The sequence below is a fragment of the Octopus sinensis genome, linkage group LG14 (genome assembly GCF_006345805.1).
Source record: "Octopus sinensis linkage group LG14, ASM634580v1, whole genome shotgun sequence".
NCBI classification, from domain to species: domain Eukaryota; kingdom Metazoa; phylum Mollusca; class Cephalopoda; order Octopoda; family Octopodidae; genus Octopus; species Octopus sinensis.
This window is the reverse complement of record NC_043010.1, coordinates 33,914,929-33,941,906: the sequence shown is the minus strand read 5'-3', so window position 1 is coordinate 33,941,906 and position 26,978 is coordinate 33,914,929. Positions and strand designations below refer to the sequence as shown.

Genomic DNA, 26,978 nt, shown 5'->3' with positions numbered 1-26,978 from the left:
TAGATCTCTTCACATAAGTTTAGAACTAACTGTATTTGCCCAAATAAGGATGAGGGAATGATTAAAGAAACGTATGCAATATAGTACACGTGTTGTAGAAAATAAGCATGTTTTAAAAAATAAATTATAGGAACACCATCCATATAAAAATACAACAGTTAAGTGAGTGTTGGCATATTTTAATGGAGGCATTAAAAAGCTAATTAGAAATAATGAAGTGAGAAAAAGATAATAGTAATTTTTGAGATTAGTAATTACAACAAAAACTTCAAGTTCTTCAGATTCTCAACAGCTTCATCTTTTTGTGTATATGTCTCTGCTGCACTGAGTTTTAAGTTGGGAAACTCAACTGAGTCAAAATAGAGTCTAGGAAAGATAATTACATAAAAAGGTGTGGGGTAGTTGAGAAGATAGCCTGAAGAATTCAAGTTAAGCTTTTTTTTAAGAATACTGACTTCAATCCATAACCTTTGGATTTGGGAAAGCCATAAAACTTCACCACTCAAGCATAGCTGTATGGCTTTACTCACTTCCCACATCTCAAGCTAGTTCTGCTATTTGGTCTGCCCTCACTCTATATTCAAGCCAGTTCTATGACTATACTCCAAACTAATTTCAAACCAGTCCTATAACTGTACACACTACATGTGTCAGGCCAGTCCTACAATTTCAACCCTCTGGTTCATAAGTGGTAGCATAGCTGGAGTGGGGGGAGATGACATCCGAGTCTACTGTATAAGTCTGTAAGGGCAGGCGGGGGCAGAAGACAGCAAACTTAAGGACCACCCTGGGTAGCACACTCTAGCTATGCCACTGTTCTTGAGCCAGTTCTAGGACTTCATTCCCTTCCCTTAGTCTTTTTATAGCCTTAGAACTTTGCTCTGCTTTTGCCCAGGGTCTCAAACCAGTATTAGGTCTTTTCTTTCAGATTTCAGATCAGTCTTACAATTTCATACTCATGTTTGAGCCAGCCCTATGACACTCAGCAGAGAGGGAGACCAACTAAGAAATGGCAAGTCATGCCACACAGTAAAATAAATATATAAATAAATAAATACAAATATAACTCACAATTATTTGCCTCTTGACATTTCGTCTGTTTATTCCCCCCTTTTTTCTGCCTGAAAATATATTAAGAAGAAAAATTAGCATTAAAAAGAACAATGGAAAATACAATTTTTCAGTGAAAAAATCACAATAATTTTTTTCATCATTATCATCGTCAACACCATTTTAACACCCATTTTTCCTTCCTTGTATGGGTCAGACAGAACTCACTGAAGCAATTTATCTACAGCTGGATAATCTTCCTGTTGCCAACTGTTATTTGTCTCCAAGCAAGGCAATATTTCCCCGAGGCCAGAGAAGGTTTTCTCAAAACATTGGAAACAAAAGGATGCAGTATTCGTTGGATAATTTGGAATTATACAAATTAGACTGGCCATTTCAGTTAAGTCCTGGTTTGTGTTAAGAACAAATCCAAACTTTTTCTGGCCACAGAAAGATATCTTTTATCTTTTACGTTCTCCAGTCATTAGACTGTGGCCATGCTGGGGCACTGCCTTGAAGAACTATAGTCGAACAAATTCACCCGAGTATTTGTTATTTTTTGGTAAAGCCAGGTATTTATTCTATGAGTCTTTTTAGCCAAACTGCTAAGTCATGGGGATGAAAACACACAAACACCAGTTAAGTGGTGGTGGGAGACAAAGACATACCCAAGACCATATGGTTAAGAAGCAAGTTTCTTAACCACACAGGTCAAACAGGACAGACATGAAGTTTTCATCAAAACTAAACATCATAACATATTCAGGGTAACAGATCTTTCATAAACACAGTACATAAAAAGAGAAACAAAAAACAAAATAAAATATTTTTTTTAAATATGAAGAACTGACCTCTTCCACGACCCCTTGGGCGGCCAGCACTCGAGGTAGGTTCACTCAATTTGGAAGAAACACTACTGGAGGGGGAAGGTGGTTCATCTTTCATAGATATGGAGATTTCCTCGTCGACACTGATGAACTTGGAGTTGATGGCAGGTGAATCGACACCTTCTGTTTCAGTAATAGGTTGATCATCACTGCTGTCTTTGCTGGTTTCCTGTAGAAAAGGGGTAGATAAGAGAAAAGAACATTAAACATGCAAAGACAAAAATGACAAAGTTGCTATAGCAACAGAACAGGGACCCTCTAATCCTCACCTCTTACTTTAGTTTCTGTTCAATGTAGACAATATATATATCATCATGACATTTAATACATAATAAATATATTACTCTTTTTCTCTTTTCTTTTATTTGTTTCAGTCATTTGACTGCGGCCATGCTGGAGCACCGCCTTTAGTCGAGCAACTCGACCCCGGGACTTATTCTTTGTAAGCCCAGTACTTATTCTATCGGTCCCTTTTGCCGAACCGCTAAGTGACGGGGACATAAACACACCAGCATCGGTTGTCAAGCAATGCTAGGGGGACAAACACAGACACACAAACACACATATATATATATACATATATACGATGGGCTTGTTTCAGTTTCCGTCTACCAAATCCACTCACAAGGCTTTGGTCGGCCCGAGGCTATAGTAGAAAACACTTCCCCAAGGTGCCACGCAATGGGACTGAACCCGGTGCCATGTGGTTGGTAAGCAAGCTACTTACCACACAGCCACTCCTGCGCCTATATATATATATATATATATATATATATATATCACCATGCCAAAGCTGATGTGGAGCATGATGCACTTGTGGCTCACTGAATTCTATGAAACCATCCAATCCATACCAGCATAGAAAACTGACGTTAAATGATGATGATATTATTTTTATAGTTTTGTGAGGAGAGGAAAGGCAGAGTTCACGACCCTTCTCAAGACCTCCAAGAGTGGAGAGAGGAAGTTTATCCTCAGACCTGAAACCTGGCACAAATGCATGCAACAGAGGGCCTTCACTAAAGGTATCTATGTGTCAGGAGGTAATATTAAACTGGATGATAAGGCAGCAAGCTGCCTTACTCCAAATGGAAACATCTGAATGACTAAAGCAACATGGTCCCTAAAAGCATCTGATCCTATAGCTCCTGGTAGTTGAAGACTGATCATTTGGCTTATACGTTTTGTCCTGAGAAAATAAGAGAGCAATCTCTCAAATAAACAAGTGGTACACCTTCCTACAAACAGGAGTGCACAATCCAATGAAAGAGCAACTCTCTATGTGGTCACTTGACTCTCTAGAAATCACAGCCTACCTCCTTAAAAATGTAACAACACATTGTAAAATGCAGTCCTAAATACATTATGTCCATGTAAAAGATAGTATGGTTCATCCCAGGAGGCACCACTTTTGGGTCTGCTGTAGGCAATATGTAACTTTTTGTGGGAGCCCGGGCGTGGCAAACTGAAGGGTCGTCCCGGGCAGCACACACCCTAGCTATGCTAGTGCAGATATGGCTAGTTTAAATGTTAAAGGGTTAACTCTGTGAAAAAATACATGCAAATTAACATTTCAACTAATAGTCCAACACACAATAGTCCTCCTAATATGTGAAAATAATTTAGCTGTGAGCAAAAGTCACCCTTACATCCATCTTAAGCTGAGTTTGAGTCGTCAATGTTGAAGTTGGGGTTTCTGATTTATGCAGCGACTCCAAGGACACAGTTTCGGCAAATGTTGTGGCAACTCCGTGAGTGTCTTCTCCTTCTGTCTTTGGTGACAAAGCCGGAACCTGTTGCGTTTCCTCCTCATCTAGGTCAACATTCGTTGCAGTGTGTAACGTCACCTTTGGTTTAACATCCTCAACAGTCACAGGTTCTTTAGCTTGTGAATCTAGCGATGATGTGTCCTCATCTTGGATGTTTGGGGCTGGGATCTTCTCTTCAATAGTTTCTAAAAGCAAAATAAATAGATTTTAAAAACTGAAACAGAAAACTCATTTGCACCTTAAAGGTCCACTCTTACACCTTGTCATCAAACTCCAGCTTCCCACCAACCCTTTCTTCTAAAATGTGAGTATTCATGTAGCTCCTCTTCAGCACGAAACCTGTTCTGCTTTGACCCTTTTCCCCCACTAATACTTAGCCCTTCTCTACTCCTTACTCTCCAAATGTAAAGTTATCCATCCCCACTAGACGTCTGTAGTCTTGCAAGCTGCATTGCAATCTCACTAGCACAGGTAGCATGAAAGAAGCACCCAGAGTACACTGAAAAGTAGTTGGTGTCAAAAAGGGCATCCAGCAGCAGCAGCAGCAGCCGCTACCAGTAGTGCATTGCATCAAGGGTTCCCAAGCACATAGCTTATTTCTGTCTGGTTCACAAATATCCAACAGTTATAAACAAAACTATCAAAACACTGCAACAAAACGCAAAATACCAACCCCACCAATTCCTTTTATCTTTTACTTGAAGGATTTTAGTTGAACAAACTGCCCCTCATATTTATTCTATCAGCTTTTTTTGTTGAACTGCTAACATAAGGAGATATAAACAAACACCAGTTATTGAGTGGTGATGGTGGGGGAGGGGAACAGTGCACAGGTCCCATCTACTGAATTTACTCACAAAACATTGGTCAGCCTAGGGCTATAGTAGAAGATAGTTGCCCAAGGTGCCATGCGGTGGGACTGAACCTGGAACTACATGGTTGCAAAAAGTAAGATTCTTAACCACACAGCCATGCATGCACCAATAGAAAAACAAAACATAACACAAAAGCAATGACACTCAGCCCACCTTTTATTTTTGTCCATTCATGCTGTGTAACAAAAAATTTGCCGTTACCTTGCGTCACCGATTGAGGATCAGTGGCCTGAGTAGTTGTACTTTCAATGGATTCTTCCTTCACAGCTAGCGGATCTTCAATTTCAACTTCCTTTTTTTCTAAACTTTGGCTGACTGCAGGGCCCGGCGAAGAATCCAGGCCCAGAGGGTGTATTTTGGTTTGGTTAGGTGTGCCAAGTAGTTTTGATAATGTAGGAGCAGCTGGTATCAACAAAAGAAACAGAACAATAACAATAACAACAACAACAATACTGATAATTTCTAACTCAGATACAAGGTCGTACACTTTGAGGAAAAGTGCAATTGATAACTTGTTCAGTACTTTACTTTAAATGATAAACACAAATAAATGTAAAGCAGTATATTACTTCCTGAACAGGCTCAAGAATAAATGCCAGGCTGATTGGAGGAAATGTCAAGTGACTAAGACTTCTGGCAATTTGCTGTGCTTGAGAAGACATGCTAAGCTAAGTGAATTGTGGTCACTGCCAGTGTTGACATATAAGAAGCACCCATGCCAGTGATGCATAAGAGAAACTTGTGCTGGCGACATGTAAAAGGCACCAGTACCATCATTATGATCATTTAACATCTGTTGTCCATGCTGGCATAGGTTGGATGGTTTGACCAGAGCTGGCAAGCTGCACCAGACTCTAGTCTAATTTGGCATGGTTTCTACAGTTGGATGCCCTTCCTAAAAGCAACCACTTTACACTACACGGGTACTTTTATATGGCATTGCACAGGTGCTTTTATGTAGCACCACATAGGCAGGCACCCAGTACACTCTGCATTAAGAAGGGCATCCAGTCGTAGAAACCAAGCCAAAATAGACTGGAGCCTCATGCAGCTCTCCAGCTGAGCAGTCCCAGTCAAACCGTCTAACCCATACCAGCATGGAAAATGGACATTAAATGATGATGATGACTACAAGGTCCAGTTCTTGTTGCAGGTGAGTGGCTTGTATGTCTGCCTGAATGCTATGCCAGCAAAGCACAAGATTCTGGTGGGGTTTCCTACACTGAACAGGTCAAGGGAGAGAGGCCAGACTCTATCCAATATTCCATGGAAGCATGTCAGGCAATGGGCAAATACAACACTGCTTGGAAACTTGTTGGTGGCAGGTAGGGTATCTAATCATAGAAAAGGTGTTTCAATAAACTCTGGAAAAGTGAATGTTAAAACAATGGCAAAACAACTATATGGTTTACTTATAAACACAGTAAGTAGTTAGAAATTTAGCTGTACAGAAATGTAGGGTTTTATTCATAAACTTAGTAGTTAGAGATTCAGTTAAACTGATAATAATGGTTTCGACAACAGTGACCATCTGGTATTTATTTTATTGACCCCAAAAGAATGTAAAGCAAAGTTGACCGTGGCAGAATTTGAACTCAGAACATGAAGACAAACAAAATGCCACTAAACATTTTGCCTGGTGTGCTAACATTTCTGCCAACCCACCACCTTAATTAAACAGGTAATAATAATAATCTAAGTCAAAAATTTCTTGTAAAATTTTTGTCTAATGAAAATTCTTGGTAAACTGCTCTGACAATCATATCACATCATATACTAACTCATCAGTATATCTGTTTATATTACTGGGTCATTTTACTTGTTTCAGTCATTGGATTGTGGCCATCCTGGGGCACTAGCTTAAATGTTTAATTGAACAAATTGATTCTAGTACATATTCTATTGGTCTTTTACCAAACTGCTAAATTACAAAGCATAAACAAACCAACACTAGTTGCCAAGCAGGACACATACACAAACACATGCTAGGCTTCCACACCGTTTCCACCTACCAAATTCACTCATAAAGTATTGATTGACCCAGTACTATAGTAGAAGACACTTGCCCAAGGACAGTGCAGTGGGACTGAACCCGAAGCCTCATGGTTGCAAAGGGAGCTTCTTAATTACACAACCATGTCTATGCATCTCGATACTGGTTAATCCCCAGATCAGTCCTGATCAAGCAGATCTATGATCAAAGGCATTTCAGTTATGGCTGCCTTGTGTTTCTTTTCAAACATAATGTATCTAGGACTACATTATATTTCCAGCATGCCCTATTTTTTTAAGATGCTAGGGTATGATTTAAAAAAAAATATTTTGCAGGCCCTCTCAGACCTGTTAAATGCAACTGAGGTCCAATCTCATAACATTTATAGGTCAATATCTGCAGCAATAATGTGATTGGAAAGAGAAGCATAGGGTTGCATCCAAATGTTTACAACAAAGCACACTTCACTAAAAGCTTTCAAGGACCAGCTAGTGAAATGTTAAGCTTGCCTTTTGAACGTGATATGACAGCTCACTCTAGTCAACAGACAGCATAGAGGCTACTTTCTTACCTTATTGTCAAAAAAAAAAAAGGTGGGGGCAGTATGGCAAAGGTTGGAATGCTTGTGATCCCAAGTTTGCTTGTTCAAACCTAACCTAAGATTAAACTTAGTCATATGTACATAGTCTGCTACACATGTTTGGATTAAATCCCCACATCACCAAAAGAACTCATTTGCCTCCTATATAGACTTTGTTAATAATATTAGTCTTAATTTAAAATCTCTCTACAGCAAGGCTAAATACAGGGTGCAGGCATGACTTTGTGTTAGGAATTTGCTTCCCAACCACATGGTTTCAGGTTCAGCCCTAATTTGTGCCACCTTGGGCAAGTGTCTTCTACTAAAGTCACAGACTGACCAAAACCTTGTAAATGGATTTGGTAGATGGAAATTGAAAGAAGTCTCATACATATATATATGTACATGTGTATGTATGTATCTATGTGTGCATGTCTTTGCATCTGTGTTTATTCCCCCATCACTGACAACCAATGTTGGTGTGTTTAAATCCCAGTAACTTAACGGTTTAGCAAAAGATATCAATAGAATAAGTACAAGGTTTTAAAAAATAAGTCCTGGGGGGTCAATTCAATTGACTAAAAAGCCTTCAAGGCAGTGTCCTAATATGGCTGGAGTCTAATGACTAAAACAAGTAACAGACAGAAGACAGCTTAACTTACCAAGTCCTGACATTGCTTAATTTAGAGCAAATCCATTTATTTTATATAGCATTTTGTGAACAATAGTGCCACTAGCTACAGGTTTCTAGAGGGACAATCATTTGCTTCTGACATTTATGAAGGAGGAAATGGCAAAGGAGTGAGTGAGTGAGTGCATGCATGCATAACCTGGGTGGAAGAGATGCCGCAAGGTATTTTAGTTCCAAAGAATACTGGTTTACAAATTTTCTTGGTGATGTTTTGCATCTTTTGCTAATATTCATCAGTAAAAGATATATATATATATATATATATCTGTTGCTGATATGTTAGGGGGTGACTGCTGATACTTGAGCCAGAGCATGCAATTTTAAAAATCAAAGCCATACATTTGAAACAGGGTACATTTAGAATATATTTACCCTCTATTCAAGTTGTTTCTTTTAAAAATAAAAGATTTATATCAAAATCAGGCTTGTTATTTGCATTCATTTATCTATTATTATAGGCATGCTTTGCATGCTTTGCATTCATGCAGCAAACACCACTAATATATATATATATATATATACATATATATATATACACACAAAAATAAATGGCAGGCTACTATAGTCTCTGTTCATCAAATTTCACTCACAAGGCACTGTTCAATCTAAGGCTCTGACGGAAGGCATTTGCCTGATGTGCCTGTAGTGGGATTGAACTCGGAATCGTGTGGTTTTGAAATGAACTGCTTTACCACGGAGCCATGCCTGCATCCAGATATGTGACATATCAAATAGCTTCATATCAAAATCATGACAAATCATTTTTGACAACATCAGTGCAAATAATGAGAAACTGAAATTTAAAGGAAGAGCAGACACATGCAAGAGAAAAGGGGGATGGGTGGGAAGGGTGGAATTCTATTTGCTGAAGATGTAACGATCTTAAATAATTTAATTATATATTTTTTATTTATAGCTAAATGAAGAATAGAACAAAAATAAAGACAGCCTTTCTTGCTCCTTACAAAAGAATTTATGGCATTTATAAAAGCTGTAAATCTGAAGGTGAAACTTACAGGTAGAGGGGGACGTATTATCAACAGAGACCCTGTTCATTACTGTAGGCAGGTCACCTGAGAGTGCACCAAGAACTGTGGGAGTGGCTGAAGATAGGACTTTTGAAGCTGCCAGGACAGTCATTGGTGGCAGTTGTTGTGTAGAAGTGACAGTGCTGGCAGTGGAAGAAGAGAGAGTTGATAGCTGAGACGTGCTGAGGGTTGCAATAGCTGGCAGTGGAGTGGTGACAGGTGAACTGTGGTTACTGTTTGAGGAGACTGGCTTACTGGAAATGGATACGTTCAGGCTCGATGAGCTGGTTGTCACATTAATTGGTAATTCCACTGCGGTCAGCGCTGATGAAGTGGAAAGTGGCAATTGAAGAGAATGTGTGACCGGAACTTGCAAATGTTGAAGTGCCTGGAAAGCAGAGTGTTCCTGTTCAGCTTCCTAAAAGAGAATTGTTAATATTGTTATTACTTGTGGTGGTGATGGTGGTGGTGTTCTGTCAATATTCATAAAAATAAAAAAATATAACGCTGTGATATATATGGGTATGGCTGTATAAATAAACACATTATTTGATGTACAACACTATACAACAAAATAGAGTGTGTGTGTGTGTAAAAACAAAAGATGAAAACGGTGTATGAACAAGAAGCAGGTGTATTAGTTTGATACTTGGGGAAATGAAAAGTTCTTTTACGTTTCGAGCCTACGCTCTTCAACAGAAAAGAAGAGAAAATAAACAGACAGAGAATGAAAAAAAAAACCCTGTAGATTTAGCGGTCATGCATATATGTAAATATGGATGAATGGATGGATAGATAAAGAGGAGCTATGTTAAAATTATTAGTTACATTAACAGCTTGTAGTTAATATAGAAACAATACATGTGTACATATGTATATATAGCAGTTATGTCTACTTTTGCACATTGCATCCTTACATTTCAAGTGGTATTACAGCAGAAGAAAACACTAGCGTGATTTCCTCATAACCAGCCATGCTTATTAACTAACATGTAACTGCATCTTAATTAGCATCTTTTTTTCTATCTGAACAACACAGTGTCAATGGGTGCTTATCTTTTTAGATGTGGTGCCTGTAGGCTTTCATAGGTATACATTGTTTAGTAATTGTCCAGACCCAGAGAGAGATAAATAGCAAAGTCAAGTTCATTGGAGTTTGAACAACACCCAACATAAAGGGCTGCGATTAATCACTACATAGTAGTATTTAGTTACAATCAATGTTCTAATGAATACGTCCATCCATAAATCTACCATCAAGTGGAGATACTAACAGTTGTTTTTACTGATAGTATCCCACATTGAGTACACTGGTAGATCTCTATCAACTTATCATCACCATCATCATCACTTAACATCTGTTGTCCAAACTGATGTGGGTTGAACAGTTTGACTAGAGCCAGCAAGCTGCACCAGACTCCTGTCTGATCTGGCATGGTTTCTGTGGCTGGATGCCCCTCCTAATGCCAAACACTTTACAGAGTGTGCTGGGTGCTTTTACATGGTACCACACAGGTACTATTACATGGCACCATATGGGTGCTTTTACATGGCAACGCACGGGTGCTTTACATGGCACTGTCACAAGCACTTTACACCACTAGAGGCACCAATCTTAACACTTCTGATGCAGAGCATGGGTCTTCTTCAGTACAGCAAGATGCCAGACATCTTGGTCCTTTGTCATCTTGCCTGAAAGGTTCAGTGTCCAGTGTTCAACTGGTACTTATTTTATCGACCCCGAAAAAATGAGAGGTAAAGATGACTCCTGGTAGAATTTGAACTCAGAACATAAAGATGAATAAAATGCTGCCAAGCATTTTTCCTGGTGAGTTAATGATTCTGCCAACTTGCTGCTTTATTAATAATAATAATAATAGTTTCAAATTTTGGCACAATGCCAGCAAGTCTGGAGGAGGGGATAAATTAATTACATCGACCCCCAGTGCTCAACTAACACTAATTTCATTGATCCCAAAAAGATGAAAAGCAAAGTTGACCTCAGCGGAATTTGAATTCAGAACATAAAGACAGACAAAATGCTGCTAAACATTTCCCCCAGCGTGCTAACGATTCTGCCAGCTCACCACCTTACACCAGCTTAATAACGACAAAGTTATTTAATTAAATCTTGATTATTTTCAGTTAATTGCAACAAAGGCAGTGTATCTCAACAGAAATATGGTTGCAAAAAAGGGTTCAAAAACCGGAAAAGGACGAACCTTCTTCAGTTGCTGGAGGCTGTCAGCACTTTTTAATTTACTCTGTAATAAGGAAGAGAGCAGTGGAGACGACGGTGGGGTTGGTTTGGTTTTCTGTTGCTGTTGCTGCTGTAGTTGCTGCTGCTGCTGCTGTTGTTGTTGTTGTTGCTGTTGTTGTTGTGGTGGTGGAGGAGGAGGTGGTTGTGGTGGTAGCTGTTGCAACTGTTGTTGTAGTTGTACAGATTGCTGCTGCTGTTGTTGTTGTTGTTGAGGTTGAGTTTGTTGTTGTTGCTGCTGTGCTTGTTGCTGCTGCTGCTGTTGTTGTTGTTGTTGTTGTTGCTGTGACAGTTGAGACAAAGTATGAAGTTGCTGTTGTTGTGATTGTTGTGACTGCTGTGATTGACGCTGCTTCAGTTGTTGCTGCTGCTGCTGTTGCTGTTGTTTTTGTTGTTGCTGTTGTTGTAGTTGCAGCTGCTGTAACTGTTGCATCTGAATATGTTGTAACTGTTTCAAGTGCAACTGTTGCTGCTGCTGCTGTTGTTGTTGCTGCTGTGATGATCCCTGTGACACTACCGGCGCAGATGTACCAGCTGCCTGAGTTTGCACCACTTTACTACTACTGCTGCTACTACTACTACTATTGCTGCTGCTACTGCTACTACTAGTAGTAGTAGTATTAACCAACTCAGGCTGCTCGGTCACCTGTGGCGTTATGTGTCTAGGTTCAAAGTCTTCAGCTTCCTGCAGAAAGAAAATTAGAAAAAAGACTAAGATAAAACTTGAAACACTTGACTAAAGATTTTTTAAATCCTAAGTCAGCTCTGATCATGCAGACATATAATTAAAGGTTTCCAACCATGACCATTTTGTCTTTTTTGCAGACATAACATATCTAAGATTACATTAGATGATTTGAGAGATTTGGTTGCTATTTCTTGCAGGTTGGACTACAACGTAAGGGCTTCTTCACTGGCTTGTCCTGTAATTGTGTTGTTTGCCGAGTCCCTATTTTTATTTTATCACTTAGCCAAGAGGGAAAAGAAGCACAAAGCACCCATGACTTTTTTATAGGGCCTCAGTCCCCGCAGTCCAAACAATGTCAATGTGAAAGCCTGCAGGACAACAGGAGAAGGAAAAGTATTCTTAAACAGGAGGGACAACAAGAGAAGGAAAGATATCTTCAAACCAGAGACTTGACCCGAATGATTGCAACAGAATGAACTCTGCTAAAGCATCCAAGGACTCAAGAACTAGTCTTCACATAATGACTCCAGTGAAGTGAATTCTATGGAATGTTACAATGAAATGGTTTCTCTTTGTTTTCTCCAAGACCTTACAGGAGGTGTTGAACTGAGAGCTACAAAAACTATTTTTTCTTTTTTTTTTTTTGCTGCAGTGCCCTTGCTGTTCTTTCTTTGAGCAGACAGTTGTATCTATGTATCTATCTATCTATCCTATGGTATCTATTCACAGTTAGGTGTGTTGGGCAATTTGAGAATTGCATGATTTGGTGGCAAGCAACATACTGAAAAAAAAAAAAGGGAGAGACGGCAAACAGCATACAGGCAGTAGATAGAGGGAAGGGAGAATCAAAAAGCTCAACTAACCTTCATAGTTGGTCAGTTTATATTAATGGTAAAGGGACTTTAGGGTAGAGTATTATGTATTACTGATTTTACATGGTATTTCTAGCTACATTTAATAACCTCAAGATATATATATTTATATCCTTTTAGCATTTGCATTATTCTGTCTAAAGTAATGCATATTTATTCTCATGATTTTGAATTAATCTTGCATTATCTTACAGCCTAGATTTTGATGAGGTAACTTAATTTTTAGAATGATAATACAGAGTTGATGTGAGAGGGCAGATCTGGCCAGTTTGAACATAAGCAGAATATTTTGGCCAGATATGGCCTGTCTAAATATTAAAGGAATACACACACACACACACACATATATATGTATGTGTGTGTGTGTGTATAAAGGATTCACCTTACTAACTTGCCACTTCTTCAGTGACCCATCCATTTAAGGATATTTTGTTCAATTTACAAGGGAGTGGGGAGTTTGTCCACATTATTCCTTTAAGGAGAACAAGGCCAGTTTCTCAGTTTGTCTGGCGTATACATTTCTACTTGGATGGGACACCGGTCCATCGCAGGATTACTCAATTTTATCAGCTGAGTGGAATGGAACAATATGAAATGAATTGTTTTGCTCAAGAACACACAACACATAACCTGGTCCAGGAATCAAATCCACAATCCTACAATCATGAATCCAACATCCTAACCACTAAGTCATGTGTCTTCACAGTAACAAAAGTGTGGATTTAAATCATTCATAAGAGAAGACCTTGAATGTTGAGGCAAGACTAGACAAAACAAAAAATGAGGAACTTTAATAAGACTATATTTACTGTAATTTTCTCGGCTGTTGAAGTTTCTGTTGTGGGCTCATCATCTTTATCGTCAAACACATCTGTTGATGATGGTGGTCGGCTACGTTTTGGATTCGGACGTTTTATTTTAAAGGAACCTAAAAAAAGAAATAAAGAAGTGAAAACAATCTCTTAAAAAATACTGAATTGGTAAATGCTGTAATGAGAACCCATAACTAAATATCTTAAATTTAATTGTCCAATAATTGCCAGTGGCATTTAAGGTCAGAATGTAAAGATGGATGAAACGCCACTTAGCATTGTCTAGTGTGCTAACAATTCTGCCAGCTCACCTCATTATCATCATCATTTGACATCTGTTTTGCATGCTGGCATGGGTTGGACAGCTTGACAGGAGCTGGCAAGGCCAGGGCCCACACCAGGATCCAATGTCAGTTTTGGCTCTTCCTAAAGCCAACCATTTTACAGAGTGTACTGGGTGCTGTTATACATGGCACCACCAGCTGTGCTCTTTATGTGACACAGTCAGCAGTGCATTTCACATGGCACAATCAGCAGTGTCTTTTATGTGATGCCATCAGCAGTGCTTTTAACATGGCACCAGTACCAATGCTTTTCACATGGCACCTTGCTTTTAATAATAATAATAATTATTATTATTATTATTATTATTATTGAGTGAGAGAGCAGCGCATGCTATCAAAGTGACACTGGGGTAAAATATACGAAGCCCAGCAAACCCATCATGACTGTCTGATAAGGGTGTACTAGGCACATGCATCACAATCATATGTGCGTGACATGATTTCATATCAAGATAAACAGCACATGACCTTGTGGTGGGGCCCAGTTAGAATTTTCTTCAGGTCGATTAGCCCCATCATGCTCAAAAGGTCCCTGAATAAGGGTTGTTTAAGGATGTTGAACGAAACACTCATATTTCCAAGGGTGAATTATTCAAACCCCAAAGAATTCCTCTCAGCACATGGCTATGATGCTCCCCCACTACTTCTGCTCCTGATCAGAGATGCACATATCATCAGCCACTAAGGGACATGCTCAACTGGTTAAGGTCAAACAACTGACAAGCAAATCTGTGGTATTGAGCAGAATATTTCCTGTAGCCCATCTTTTATACCAAGACATAATTATTATTATTATAATGATGACGTCTTACCTATTGAGGCTAAAGTTCGGTGAGGATCTAAAGAACCTTCTGTTCTTGCAGTCTTCCGAGAAGCAGCAGCAGCAGCAGCAGCTTGGACAGCGGCATCTTTTACCTTCTTCTCCCTATAAACAATGAATGAGTTTCATGAAAGACATAGTATTAGTTTGCAAAGTAATAACATTTATTATAGAAAACAATGCAGAAGATGAAAAAGCAGTTTGAGTGTAGGATTAAGATGGTCACCTAACAGCTAGAAATAGCAGTAAAAAAAAAAATTTTTTTAAATCTCCCTCAAACTTTATCCTGACCTGGCTCCCTATCAGTTACAAGTAGTTCCATTGATTTGATCAATGGAAGAGCCTGTTCATGAGATTAATGTGCAAGTGACTGGGCACTCCACAGACACGTGTACCCTTAACATAGTTCTCAGGGAGATTCAGTGTGACAGAATGTGACAAAGCTGGCTGGCTCTTTTGAATTACAGCTACAACTCACTTTTGCCAGCTGAGTGAACTGGAGCAATGTGAAATAAAGTTTCTTGCTCAAGGTCACAACGTATTTCTGGGAATCGGCCACACAACCTCACAACTGGGAGCAGAATACCCTCATCACCAAGCCACACACCATCAAACTATACCCTACCACCTTAAATAAGGAAAGGATACGTTAGATATTTTAACCATAGATTCTCCCAAAAGAGACAGGCTGATCATGACTAGAATACATATGGACACTGGTCTGCTTTATCAGAGTTGACCTGGGGCTAAATAACAACAAATAAATGCTCTGCTTTTTCTTGAGTGCCTTTAGCAGAGTTCGCTCTGTGACAAGCACTGAAATGAAATCCCTGGTTCTCTCCTTGCCTACACTAATACTACAGATGCTGCTTAAGATGGCCAACAGCAGCATCAATCTCACCAGTCTGAGAAGGCATGCAAATGTCATGAGCTCTACTTCTCATCCTCTTCTGAATAATTTGTTAAAAAAAACATGACCAGTCTTTGAGTCTATGAAATTACTTGACCATTTTACATGACCAGAAATATCCATCAATGCATGGTTAACACACAAAATATACCCACAGAATCAGACATAAAACACATATATATAGATGCAAAAATACATGCACTCATTCACATACAAATATACACACAAATATATATAAAAACACAAACTCAAACACAAATACGCACACTAAAGCCAGACATTCACACATAAATTTACACACAAAATGCCGGTGGCATGTAAAAAGCACCATTCGAGTGTGGCTGATGTCAGTGCTGCCTGACAGGTACCTGTGCCAGTGGCACATAAAAAAACACCATTCAAGTGTGGGCAATGCCAGTGCTGCCTGACTGGCTCCCATGCCAGTGGCATATAAAAAGCATCCGCTACACTATCAGAGTGGTTGGCATTAGGAAGGACATCCAGCTGTAGAAATCTTGCCAAATCAGATTGGAGCTTGGAGTAGCCTCCTGGCTTGCCAATCTTCAGTCAAACCATCCAACTCATTCTAGTACCAAAAGCAGATGTTAAACAACAATGATGACACACACATAAACACATACACTAATTAACAGAAGTCAATCAACAATATCACTTACTGGACCATGGCTTCCCATACTTCTTGGATACAGTCATCAAACTGGCCATTTTTTATGCATTCAATTTCTCGTTTTAACTTTCTGGTATATAAATAGAAGGAGTCAATAATGAGTATTCCATAGCACACACGTGATGCAATAGTTTGATATTTTTAAAAACAACTACAAAATAACAATTAGTATCTTAAGATTCCATCTATATAACTCATTGCATCCCAGTTCCATCTGTATAATTTAATACATAACTGGTTCCATGAAAAAAGCACCTATCACACTGTAAAATGCCTGGTGTTAAGAAGGGCACCCAACCACGGAAACCAATCTAAAAATGAAATACACGAGTAAGATGTGGTTTCCCCACCATCTAACCCATACTAGCATGGAAAGCAGACATAAAACTATGATGGTGATGATTCATCTTTAGAACAGATTACTTATGGGCTCCATGTCCAACTTATTAAATATGAGTCCCAACTATATTATCATTGTTTTAATGCCCACTTTTCCATGATTGCATGGGTCAGACAGCATTTGTTGAGGCAGATTTTCTATGACCAAATGCTCTTCTAATTCCTGTTGCCAACCCTCATCTGTTTCCAAGTAGGGTAATATTTCCCAAAGGCCAGACATGTTTCTCATGGAAAACTAGAAATGAACATGCTCGTTAACAACCTTGTGCAATGTCCAGACAAGGATACACCAACTTACCCACACATATATTTACATATATATAATGTACATGACAAGATTATTTCACCTTCTGCCTACTAAATCTATTAACAAGGCTTTGGTTGGCTTGGGCCTGGAGCTATAATAGAAGGCACTTGTCCAAAATGCCACACAGTAGGACTGAACCTACGTCTCAACTATGTCTTTATTAAATATGGGTTCCATATAAGTCACTTATACAGTTTCACATATTACATATAGAAAACATCTATGACTTATTACATAAAGGTTCTATCTATATTACATATAATTTTCGTCTGTATCCAACCTTCAAAAAATAAGGCTCACTGTAGCCACCTGCCTAATATCTCCACTCACATATAATACCTATTGTTCTTAACAGTTTCAATAGGGAGATAGAGAAATGGGAGATGGTAAAGTGGATGGAGTATTGGACAGTCACAATATAGAACACTTTATTCTATATTGCTCCAGTTCAGCTTATTGTTTATTGCAAATGGATAAAAACAGGTCTGCTAGGAAAGTCTGCCTGTGATAGACAGGTGTCATATCTAGAGCAAAAAGAAGATATGATCACAGTATCATCTTTGTAAAGTACAATAAAACTGGAGCTAGCACTGATCCACATTCAAAAGCCCTTAATTCTCTTGGAGATATCACCATTATCATCATCTGAATGCTCTTTTTTTGTACCACAAAAAAGTTTCTTACACAAATAGTATCTGATAATACTTAGTGAAAAATATCGAATGTCTGCAAACATTCCACCATCACCACTCTTTGCTTGCAATAATATTACTGACACAGTTACATTTTAATTGGCACATATAACTATAAGGAATAAGAAATAATGGGACTGGCTACAAGATATTTTTATGGATTAGTCAAAGGAATACAAGGAGCTTTTTTGTCATTTTCTGTCTTAAATTAGTAGTCATTTACGAAAATTTTACCCAAAATTCTGATTAAATTTGAAGTTTCAGCAATTCAAGCAATAATTTAAATAAGTAAATTAGCCAACAGTTATAAGCAGATCATGAGTTAAAAACAAAGTACAAACTTCCATATTATACAAACCTGTATCTGTTTTCTTCTTCAACGATAATTTTTTTCAATTCTTCAAGCCGATCCATGGTGAGTTTGCGTACAATTAATTCACCAGGAGTTTCATTAGCTTCTTTATCACTACGTTTTCTTCTAGAGGGAAAATGTCAAAAAAAGACAAACAAAACAAAGCAATATAATTTATTCTATTAAGTTTATACAGTGGAATACAGCTCAAATATCAGGGATCACATATAAACATCCTTGACAAGATTCAAAACAAAGTCATTTGACAGACTGCCAAAAGACTAAACACCACCCTGACTCCCACCATTAAGTTACAATTACTAGTTTACAGAAACTGCCTTTTCTCCCCACTTCTGTTGTTACAACAATGACCTCTTCTCTGAACCTAAAAATTCTGATGAATCACTTGCCATCTCCACTCTTCACACTGACCCTCTAGCAGCAAACATCAATCATCATCATTGCTTTAACCCTTTAGCATTCAAATTATTGTAATGCTCATTTGTTCGCATTGTTTTGAATTAATCATGTATTATCTCATAGCTTCAAGATTTTGATGATGTGATAGTTTATTTTTAGAGTAATATTGTCGGGATAGTGTGAAGGGTCAGATTAAACACCAAAGGGTTAATGACCATTTTTCCATGTTTGCATGGGTCAGAAAGAATTCCTTGAGGCAGATTTTTCCATGGATGGATCCCCTTCCTGTCATTAACTGTCACCTGTTTCCGAGTAAGGTTATATTTCCCCATGGACAGAAGACTGGAAATGAAGGGCACCACTTGTATCACAGTGACATCTCATTTACATCTATCATGTAATATCAACACACACACGATGGTCATCTTTTAGTTTCCATATACCAAATCCACCCACAAGACTTTGGTCAGCCTGGCGCTATAAAAGACACTTGTTCAAGGTGTCATACAATAGGACTGAACCCAAAGCCATGTTGTTAATAACACTTATATTTAATATATATCACATCTTGCATACAATAGCATTTTAGGTCACAGACTTCCTGCAGGCAAATCATTGGCTCACTGCATTAACAATGTTAAGAGTAATGAGGAAGTGCACATGCAACTTGAGAAAGAAAATACAAGGGTTAGATTTCTTTTGCCAAGGGCCATATCTTTTGTGAATATACACAAACACAGTGAAGGTGGTAATGATTTTAACTAACATTTGTTAAGGATAACTACAGAAGTTTTTACATACTTTGGGATTTCCACTTTTTCCAATAAATCTGCATACTGTAAGGCACAATTCTGGAATAAAGACAACATTTATTCTTACCAGAATCATAGTGTTTTCTTGATATTGAATATAATGACTTTTTTTTTACTTTGCAACTGTACACTTTACAAAATAGGGGTTCATTTGGATATCCTATTTTGTACTGTTCACCCCAACCAATGTCATCTGGATGTGGTATTAAGTGAGACCCATTAGACATTAATTATTATAATTTTTTTTTTGTATACGAAAAAAGTATGTGTATACTGTCTTTGGTAAAACAAACCAGTTTCTTTTCATTATAAACTCTGTAATAATATTGTTAATTATTGTTAACAGGAGTCCAACCCATGCCAGTGTGGAACATAAATGTATGATGATGGTTCAAACAAAATTAAATTACAGTTATATAGCTAATGTCAGCTGGGAGGTTAATTTGTGTTTTTAAAAAAATGTAAGGAAAATAAACTAAAAAAAATGTACAAAAGTAAAAAAAAAAGTCATGATACAGGTTTGACTAATGATTAAATTAAGCCAGTAATCCTGAAGGATAGGAGACAAAATTAGATGCTAACATGATAATGATTTCTTACATTATTACACAACCAGAACTGTATGAAACTACAGTGCAGCCAAAATCAACCACAATATGCGACTGGTACTTATGTAATTCACTCTAGAGAAATGAAAGGCAAATGCAACTGTAGGATTTCAACTCAGAATATTGCAGGATGAGATTAAATAAATGGTTAATTATTTAGTCAGACAACCCAATTATTTAGTTATACCTATGTGATTTACAAAAATGTGATTTTGAATATAATGTCAATCTTATATGGCAGTGGTTCTCAACTGGGGCCCTTAAGGCACTTGCAGGTCCATATAAGATTCTGTTGTTAAAGTTTATGTGCAATAAATTGGCTACACTTCTACAATACAGAAAATATTTTAACAATATTAGGAGTGGCTGTGTGGTAAGTAGCTTGCTTACCAACCACATGGTTCCGGGTTCAACCCCACTGCGTGGCACCTTGGGCAAGTGTATTCTACTATAGCCTCGGGCCAACCAAAGCCTTGAGTGGATTTGGTAGACGGAAACTGAAAGAAGCCCATCGTATATATATATATATATATATAAATATGTATGTGTGTGTATATGTTTGTATGTCTGTGTTTGTCCCCCCAACATCGCTTGACAACTGATGCTGGTGTGTTTACGTCCCCGTAACTTAGCGGTTTGGCAAAAGAGACCGATAGAATAAGTACTAGGCTTACAAAGAATAAGTCCTGGGATCGATACGCTCAACTAAAGGCAGTGCTCCAGCATGGCCACAGTCAAATGACTGAAACAAGTGAAAGAGTAAGCAATTCCTAATATCTCTCTATATATAAACGGCAGTTTGTCTGTGTGTGTTTCTGTGTGTCTGTCAGGTTGTACCCTCACCCTGACCACGGCTTTCAACCGATTCTGATGAAACTTGACACACACATAGCCCAATGTCATAATTCAAAACTAACGCAGCGAAAATTTTGAAAAGTTCCCCCAGTTCTGAAAAAAATCGATAAATTCGACATGGGGTCGAGAATCAGAAACACAAACCACAGACTGTCTAGGGGACGCAACTTGACCTTTTTAACTAAAAAAAAAATTTACCATCATTTTTTTCCATTTTTTGGCTATAACTCTCTAAAAAATGCTTTATAGTTATTTCCCTTACTAACCCAAGCAACGCCGGGCGATACTGCTAGTTTAATTATAAAAATATAAATAGGATTTTTTAAACATGGAATGGTTATGTAGGCCCCCTCAAGTAAAATAGGAATCAAAGGGATCCATAAGCAAAAAATAGTTGAGAACTACTATTATAGGGGAACAGTATATTTCAACTAAATTCATCCCCAGTGTATATGAAATGGTGCAAGTTCAAATAATCCGACACTGATTTTGTGGAACAATGGAGGGAATGTACATAGCCCTATTTACCTCAGCCTATCTAACAGATTCCACTTCAACTTTACAGTTGAATGATTTGCAGATAGACATGTAAGTGTAAATATAATTTCTAACACTATTCTAATCTTTTATCTTTTACTTGTTTCAGTAATTGGACTGCGGCCATACTGGGGCACCACTTTGAAGGGTTTTAGTCAAATGAATGAACTTCGGTGCTTATTTTTTTTGAAGTCTGGTTCTTAGTCTATCATTTTCTTTCACTGAACTGCTAAGTTATGAAGATGTAAATAAACCAGCAGCAGTTGTCAAGTGGTGGTGGTGGTGATGGGAAGAGAGAAAGAGAGACGCAAACACAAAGACACACAAATATATACAACAGGTTTCTTTCAATTTCTGTCTACCAAATTCACTCACAAAGCTTTGGTCAACCCAGTGGCTACAGTAGATGATACTCACCCAAGGTACCACACAGTGGGACTGAACCTGGAAGCATGTTGTTGGGAAGCAAACCTCTTACCATACAGGTTCATAAAATTTCTCCCATTCATACAATAACATGGAAGGAAGGGAGTCATCATCATCTAATGTCAGTTTTCTATGCTGGCATGTGTGTGTGTGTATGCGTGTACATATATATGCATAAAAAACGAAAAATTGTGCAAAGTTCAAGTTTACCTTTTGAGAGAACCAATCTGCAGGTCGAGATCCTCCTTCAGCAAATGGTTTAATTGCACGACTGACAGACACCCTAAATAGAAAATAATAATTTTTTTTTTGTAATCCATTAAAGAGATTTGGAGTACAGTTGCCAGTATTGACATTAAATGGTATATGAGTTTTTCTCTTTATATGAAGAGCAAAGAAAGGCCAATGAATTTAGAGGATTATATGTGGTTATATAAGATTTGTGATGGTGTGTGATATATGAGCAGTGAGTGTAGAGCAGTATATTAAGTGTAACATGGGTGAATGGCTCAGAGTTTACAATCATGAGGTTATGAGTTCAATTCCCAGATGGGCTATATGTGTTGTGTTCTTAAACAAGGCACTTTATTTCAAGTTGCTCCAGTTCACTCAGCTATAGAAATGAGTTGCAACGTCACTGGTGCCAAGCTGTATTGGTTATTGCTTTTCCCTTGAACAACATCAGTAGCATGGAGAGGAGACACTGGTATGCATGAATGACTGTTGGTCTTCCACAAAAATCTTGTGTGGACTTGTGCCTTGGAAAGAAACTTTCTAGTTGCAATCCCATGGGCATTCATGACTAAAGGGGGTCTTAACCCCACCCCACTTACAAGGTGTGTATGGTAATAATAGTGATATGTGAGCAATGAATACACAGGACTATTAGTGACATATGTAAGACATGTGATAGTGTATGGTAGTGAAACATAAATGACTGTAGAGGTCTGTTTGTAGTGTGTAAAAAGTATGAATGGTATATGACAGTGAACAAGGACTATGAGATGTATAAGAAGTGTGATAGTTTTTAGTGGTGAATGTAGAACACAATATGAGATGCTAGTAAAAGCATACACAGAGAAATGTTGACAGACACACCAAAATGACGTAACGCAGACAGCCACAGACAAATGAGAGATCACACAGGAGAAAAATAAAAAAAGAAGAAAATTTTACCAGTTCTGGTCACCATTCTTCATAACAGAACAGGCCAGCGAAAGTTGTTCTTTGATTGACCATTTGTCTAACTGACCAGTTTTCACTTTGTGTTCTGGAAATAAAGCCAGATTTTCAAAAAATAAAATCATTTACATACATTATTGTCAAAGCAGATAAAAGAACCAGTAACACATTATACAATATGCTGCAGTGTATTTAGTTACATTTATTTACATCATAAGTTCAAATCCTGCTGATGTCAGTTTTGACAAAATAAAGTACCAGTTAATTACTTGGATCAATATAATCAACTATTCTCCTCCTCCAAATTTCTGGCTTTTTACCCAGGGTGGCAGATTAGCAGAATCATTAAGGTGTCAGACACAATGCTTTATGTTATATATCCCAGCTCTTTACATTCTGATTTCAAATCCTGCCATGGTCAACTTTGCCTTTCATCCATCCAGGAGTGATAAAATGAAGAACCAGTCAAGTACTACTGTTGATACAATCAACTAGCTTCTCTGCGCAAAATCACTGACCTTGTGCCTAGAAACAGTTTTGTTGTTTTATCATTGTTATTATTAATAATAATAATCCTTTCAACTAAAGGCAAAATGACTGACACTTGGGAGGAGGGGGTCGATTACATAGACCCCAGTACTCAACTAGTACTTATTTTATCAATCCTAAAAGGATGAAAGGCAAAGTCAACCTTGACAGAATTTGAACTCAGAATGTAAAGATGGATAAAATGCCACTAAGCATTTTGTCCACTGTCCTAAAAATTTTGTCAATTTGCTGTCTTCTTTTCAAATTTTGGCACAGGGCCAGCAATTTCAAGGGATGGCATAAGTCAATTACATCAACCCATGCTCAGCTGGTACTTATTTCACTGACCAAAAGGAAGAAAGGACCTTGGCAACATTTGAACTCAGAATATAAAGAAGGAAGAAATGTTGTTGGGCATTTTGTACAGCATGTAACAAGTCTGGCAGCTTGCCGTCTTAATAATAATAATATTTTACCCCAGTGTCACTTTCACTCAATAATAATAATAATAGCAGCAGATAATAAATTTCTGGGAAGATAAATGTGCAAAGTTAATTATGATTCCTAATTAAAGCAGTTACATTACTTTTGAGAAAAGTAAAGATGCCATATAACCTCTTCTTCCTTCTCGTGAAAAAAATTTGTAGTCAGATGCCTCAAGAGATAAATATTATCACCATCATCATTATACATGTTTTCCCATGCTTCCATACATCAGACAGATTTCCTTCAGTACAAAGTATGAGCATTAGCGATGGGCCCTTATCAATTACATATGGTTCAGCCTCCTGAGGTCAGCCTTCACTTTCTGCAGGTTCAAGTGTTATCATTGGAATGGTAGAAACAGTAGAAAGACTAGATTAAACACCTTGCTGCATTTAGTTTACACCAGTCATGTCTTCTGAGTTCAAATCCCACAACACTCAATACAGTGCTTCATTCCTCAAAGGGCAGGGAGTTACAGTTCAGTTCTGACAGATCAGACTTATGGCATTGTGTATCAACAACTATAATATATCAATCTATTGAATCCTTCCATTTTCAGGAGTGGTGTATAATTTGCAAGAGACTTGGCTGTTATTTCTAACAGATAGAGTCACTCATAGAAGTTTCCTTGTATGTTACTCCAGCTCTACCAATTCTGTTATTTCTAAAATAAATAAAGCACAAGACCACAAATTTGTAAGTGGGGACTATATGCGATTGTGTCGACTCTACTGTTTATAGCAACCTCTAGCTAGAACAATAAGATTCCTCGATCTGCTAGAAATATCAGCCAAATCCACTCAAATCACACTCTACTGTGTCAAAAAAGGAATAATACATTGGCCAATGTAATCCTACATACCCTAAAAGGATCCAATAATCAAAGGCTGGAACGCCTTTGACCATAAGTCAAATCAATCAAATTGATTTAGGAGCCAAACAACAACAGTTATCGCTTAATTAACTACACTCGCAATGTGTAAGTCCTTCATAAGATGTCGTGCAGTGGGATCGAATCCGGAACAATTTGGCTGTGACCCCACCGAACAGAAAAAATGAAATTTTAGTTTTCAGTAGTCACTTAGAACCACACAATACAATATATCTCCTCTTTTAAGGGTTTCATTTAAGAAACAACCTATATGGTTCCTCGATCTGCTAGGAATAGCAGCCAACCGTCACTAAGATAATATTCTATCATCAGAGAAAAAAAGACAGACATTCGATTATGGTAGTGTTTGTAAAAAAAAAAGACCAGATGGCTATGGTTCGAAGACTCTAGATTACTCAATCGGGGATTGACGTAATTACACAACAGCATAGAGGCATCGTCATCAGCTTGTAGAGATTTCAAATCGCAGTTGCCGAAAGCTAAATTCCATAATTTATATTTTGTTATGTTGTATCTAAGAAAACTTTATCATTAACTAAAACAATGTATGACTCATTTTTTAAAGATATACATATTTTTCTTTAATATGAACATAGGTTTTTCATTCGAAAGTCTTCTGGTTTCGAGTGTTGAAATTGAAGAGGGAAACTGCATTGCGCCGAAAGAAAGAGTTTTGTCCCTTATTGTTTTGAGTTAAAATTGCGTTCGGATTCGATTTTTGCTTTTCATTTCACTGAGGGAAGTTGATATAAAGATAAATGCCAGAAATACTGAATCCAGTAACTACTCTCTTAATATGTATAAATATATATAAAGGAATATCAAATTTGAATGTCTATATAAATACAATATACGAGTTATCAATCCAAATATCCCCGCATTTCTGTGTGTAAACGGCGCAATGCAGTTTTCTTCAATTGGACGTATGTGAATGTGTGGTGTTTACTTCATAGATGCAGAAAAGTGCAAGGAATTGGGAGGAGTTGTTTGTTTTTCTTTTTATCTTATATCGAAAGATCGCCCTTATGTCTTATTTGCTTTATGCAACGGGAATAACCATTTCGAAGAAAGTGATTGTCGAATTTTTTTCAACGAGAGATTTCAATTTTTTTAAATACTTCTGCCTCCCCTTCCTTCTAATTCCTCACCCTTTTCATTCTCCACGAAGTAGTGATAGCTATTCCGAAACTCAGCTGTGTGTGTATGTGTGTGTAAGTGAGCGTGCGTGCATGCATGCGGATTTTGGTCGTTCAATGGTAAACAAAAACATGAGCGCTCATACATATACTACAATAAAAGGATGATTATGTACAATAGACACAGTAATAAAGGGCGGAAGACTTAAATTTCAATCGGATATCTAAATTTTGACAAACCACTACTAGAGAAAATGCAAACTAAATATATATGAATATAGAAATACAAAGATAGATAGAGCGAGTTTACTCACTAGGAGCGGTAGCCATGTTACACTCGGGTCTGCGAGCCGAATGGAAATGTTCTAGTCGCACGATCACTTTAATTAAGCATGTAAGACAAACAAATTCGGTTTTGTTTGTGCAAGTATGTGTTTTGTTTTAAACGACTTAGGAAGGAGCGATGCGTTTCTATTTCCGTTTTGATCGCGACCGTTCTTAGGCTTTAATCGTGTAAGGGATCTGATTGTTTCCCCAGTATAGTCGAGTGGAGTGTGTTTGTCACGTGACAACCGGTAATTGTTAATATGGCGGTTGTACAGAGCTGGTAGCCGCCATATTCATACTTTCACTTCCACTCCCTCTTTTCTTCCACCCAATTTGAATTACGTACACCTTTTGGTTTCATTGTAGCTCTTGCACATAAAAGTCCATTCTTATAGTCTTCTCGATATCCAGCTTTGACATCAAAATTATAGAATTAAACGAAACAAAGTGTTTTAATAAATGATAATATATATTATTAAAATTTGTGAGTGACTAAAAAAAATTTAAGGTATATACGAATAGTACCAGTAAAAGATAATTGATAATATTTTTTAAAGTTAACATTTGTGATAAATTAGATTTTCAGTTATTATTAATAAAAATATTAGACATTATATCAATTCGAAAGAGAAAAATGTAATATGGACTTGAACTGCAGCTTCTCGAATGCCAGCTCATATTGGTGCTTCTTGAGATCTTATACCGGATCTTTTCCTTTAGACAGACAGAATTCAACCCAATTTCTAGTTAACTAA

The 26,978-nt window shown here is 37.7% G+C and overlaps 1 protein-coding gene across 2 annotated transcripts in view; it reads right to left on the bottom strand.

Annotated features, from left to right (window-relative positions):
- The window catches only part of LOC115219317 (bromodomain-containing protein 8), a 35,864-nt gene extending 9,196 nt beyond the window's left edge, over positions 1-26,668 (bottom strand). Inside the window, exons 1-16 of one of the 2 annotated variants that reach the window (XM_036508866.1) lie at positions 26,211-26,668; positions 22,849-22,942; positions 21,883-21,955; positions 19,236-19,285; positions 18,021-18,140; positions 16,254-16,334; positions 14,659-14,771; positions 13,500-13,618; positions 11,520-11,815; positions 11,353-11,366; positions 11,096-11,241; positions 8,862-9,291; positions 4,783-4,983; positions 3,587-3,891; positions 1,902-2,106; positions 1,072-1,121 (exon numbers count right to left, since the gene is read on the bottom strand). In XM_036508866.1, the coding sequence (XP_036364759.1) occupies positions 1,072-1,121; positions 1,902-2,106; positions 3,587-3,891; positions 4,783-4,983; positions 8,862-9,291; positions 11,096-11,241; positions 11,353-11,366; positions 11,520-11,815; positions 13,500-13,618; positions 14,659-14,771; positions 16,254-16,334; positions 18,021-18,140; positions 19,236-19,285; positions 21,883-21,955; positions 22,849-22,942; positions 26,211-26,226 (2,313 nt within the window). In that variant the 5' untranslated portion in view covers positions 26,227-26,668. Of the gene's footprint in view, positions 1-1,071; positions 1,122-1,901; positions 2,107-3,586; positions 3,892-4,782; positions 4,984-8,861; positions 9,292-11,095; positions 11,259-11,352; positions 11,367-11,519; positions 11,816-13,499; positions 13,619-14,658; positions 14,772-16,253; positions 16,335-18,020; positions 18,141-19,235; positions 19,286-21,882; positions 21,956-22,848; positions 22,943-25,155; positions 25,205-26,210 lie in introns of those variants that run through there. The other variant, XM_036508865.1, reaches the window with a different exon arrangement.
- Positions 26,669-26,978: the final 310 nt, after the last annotated feature.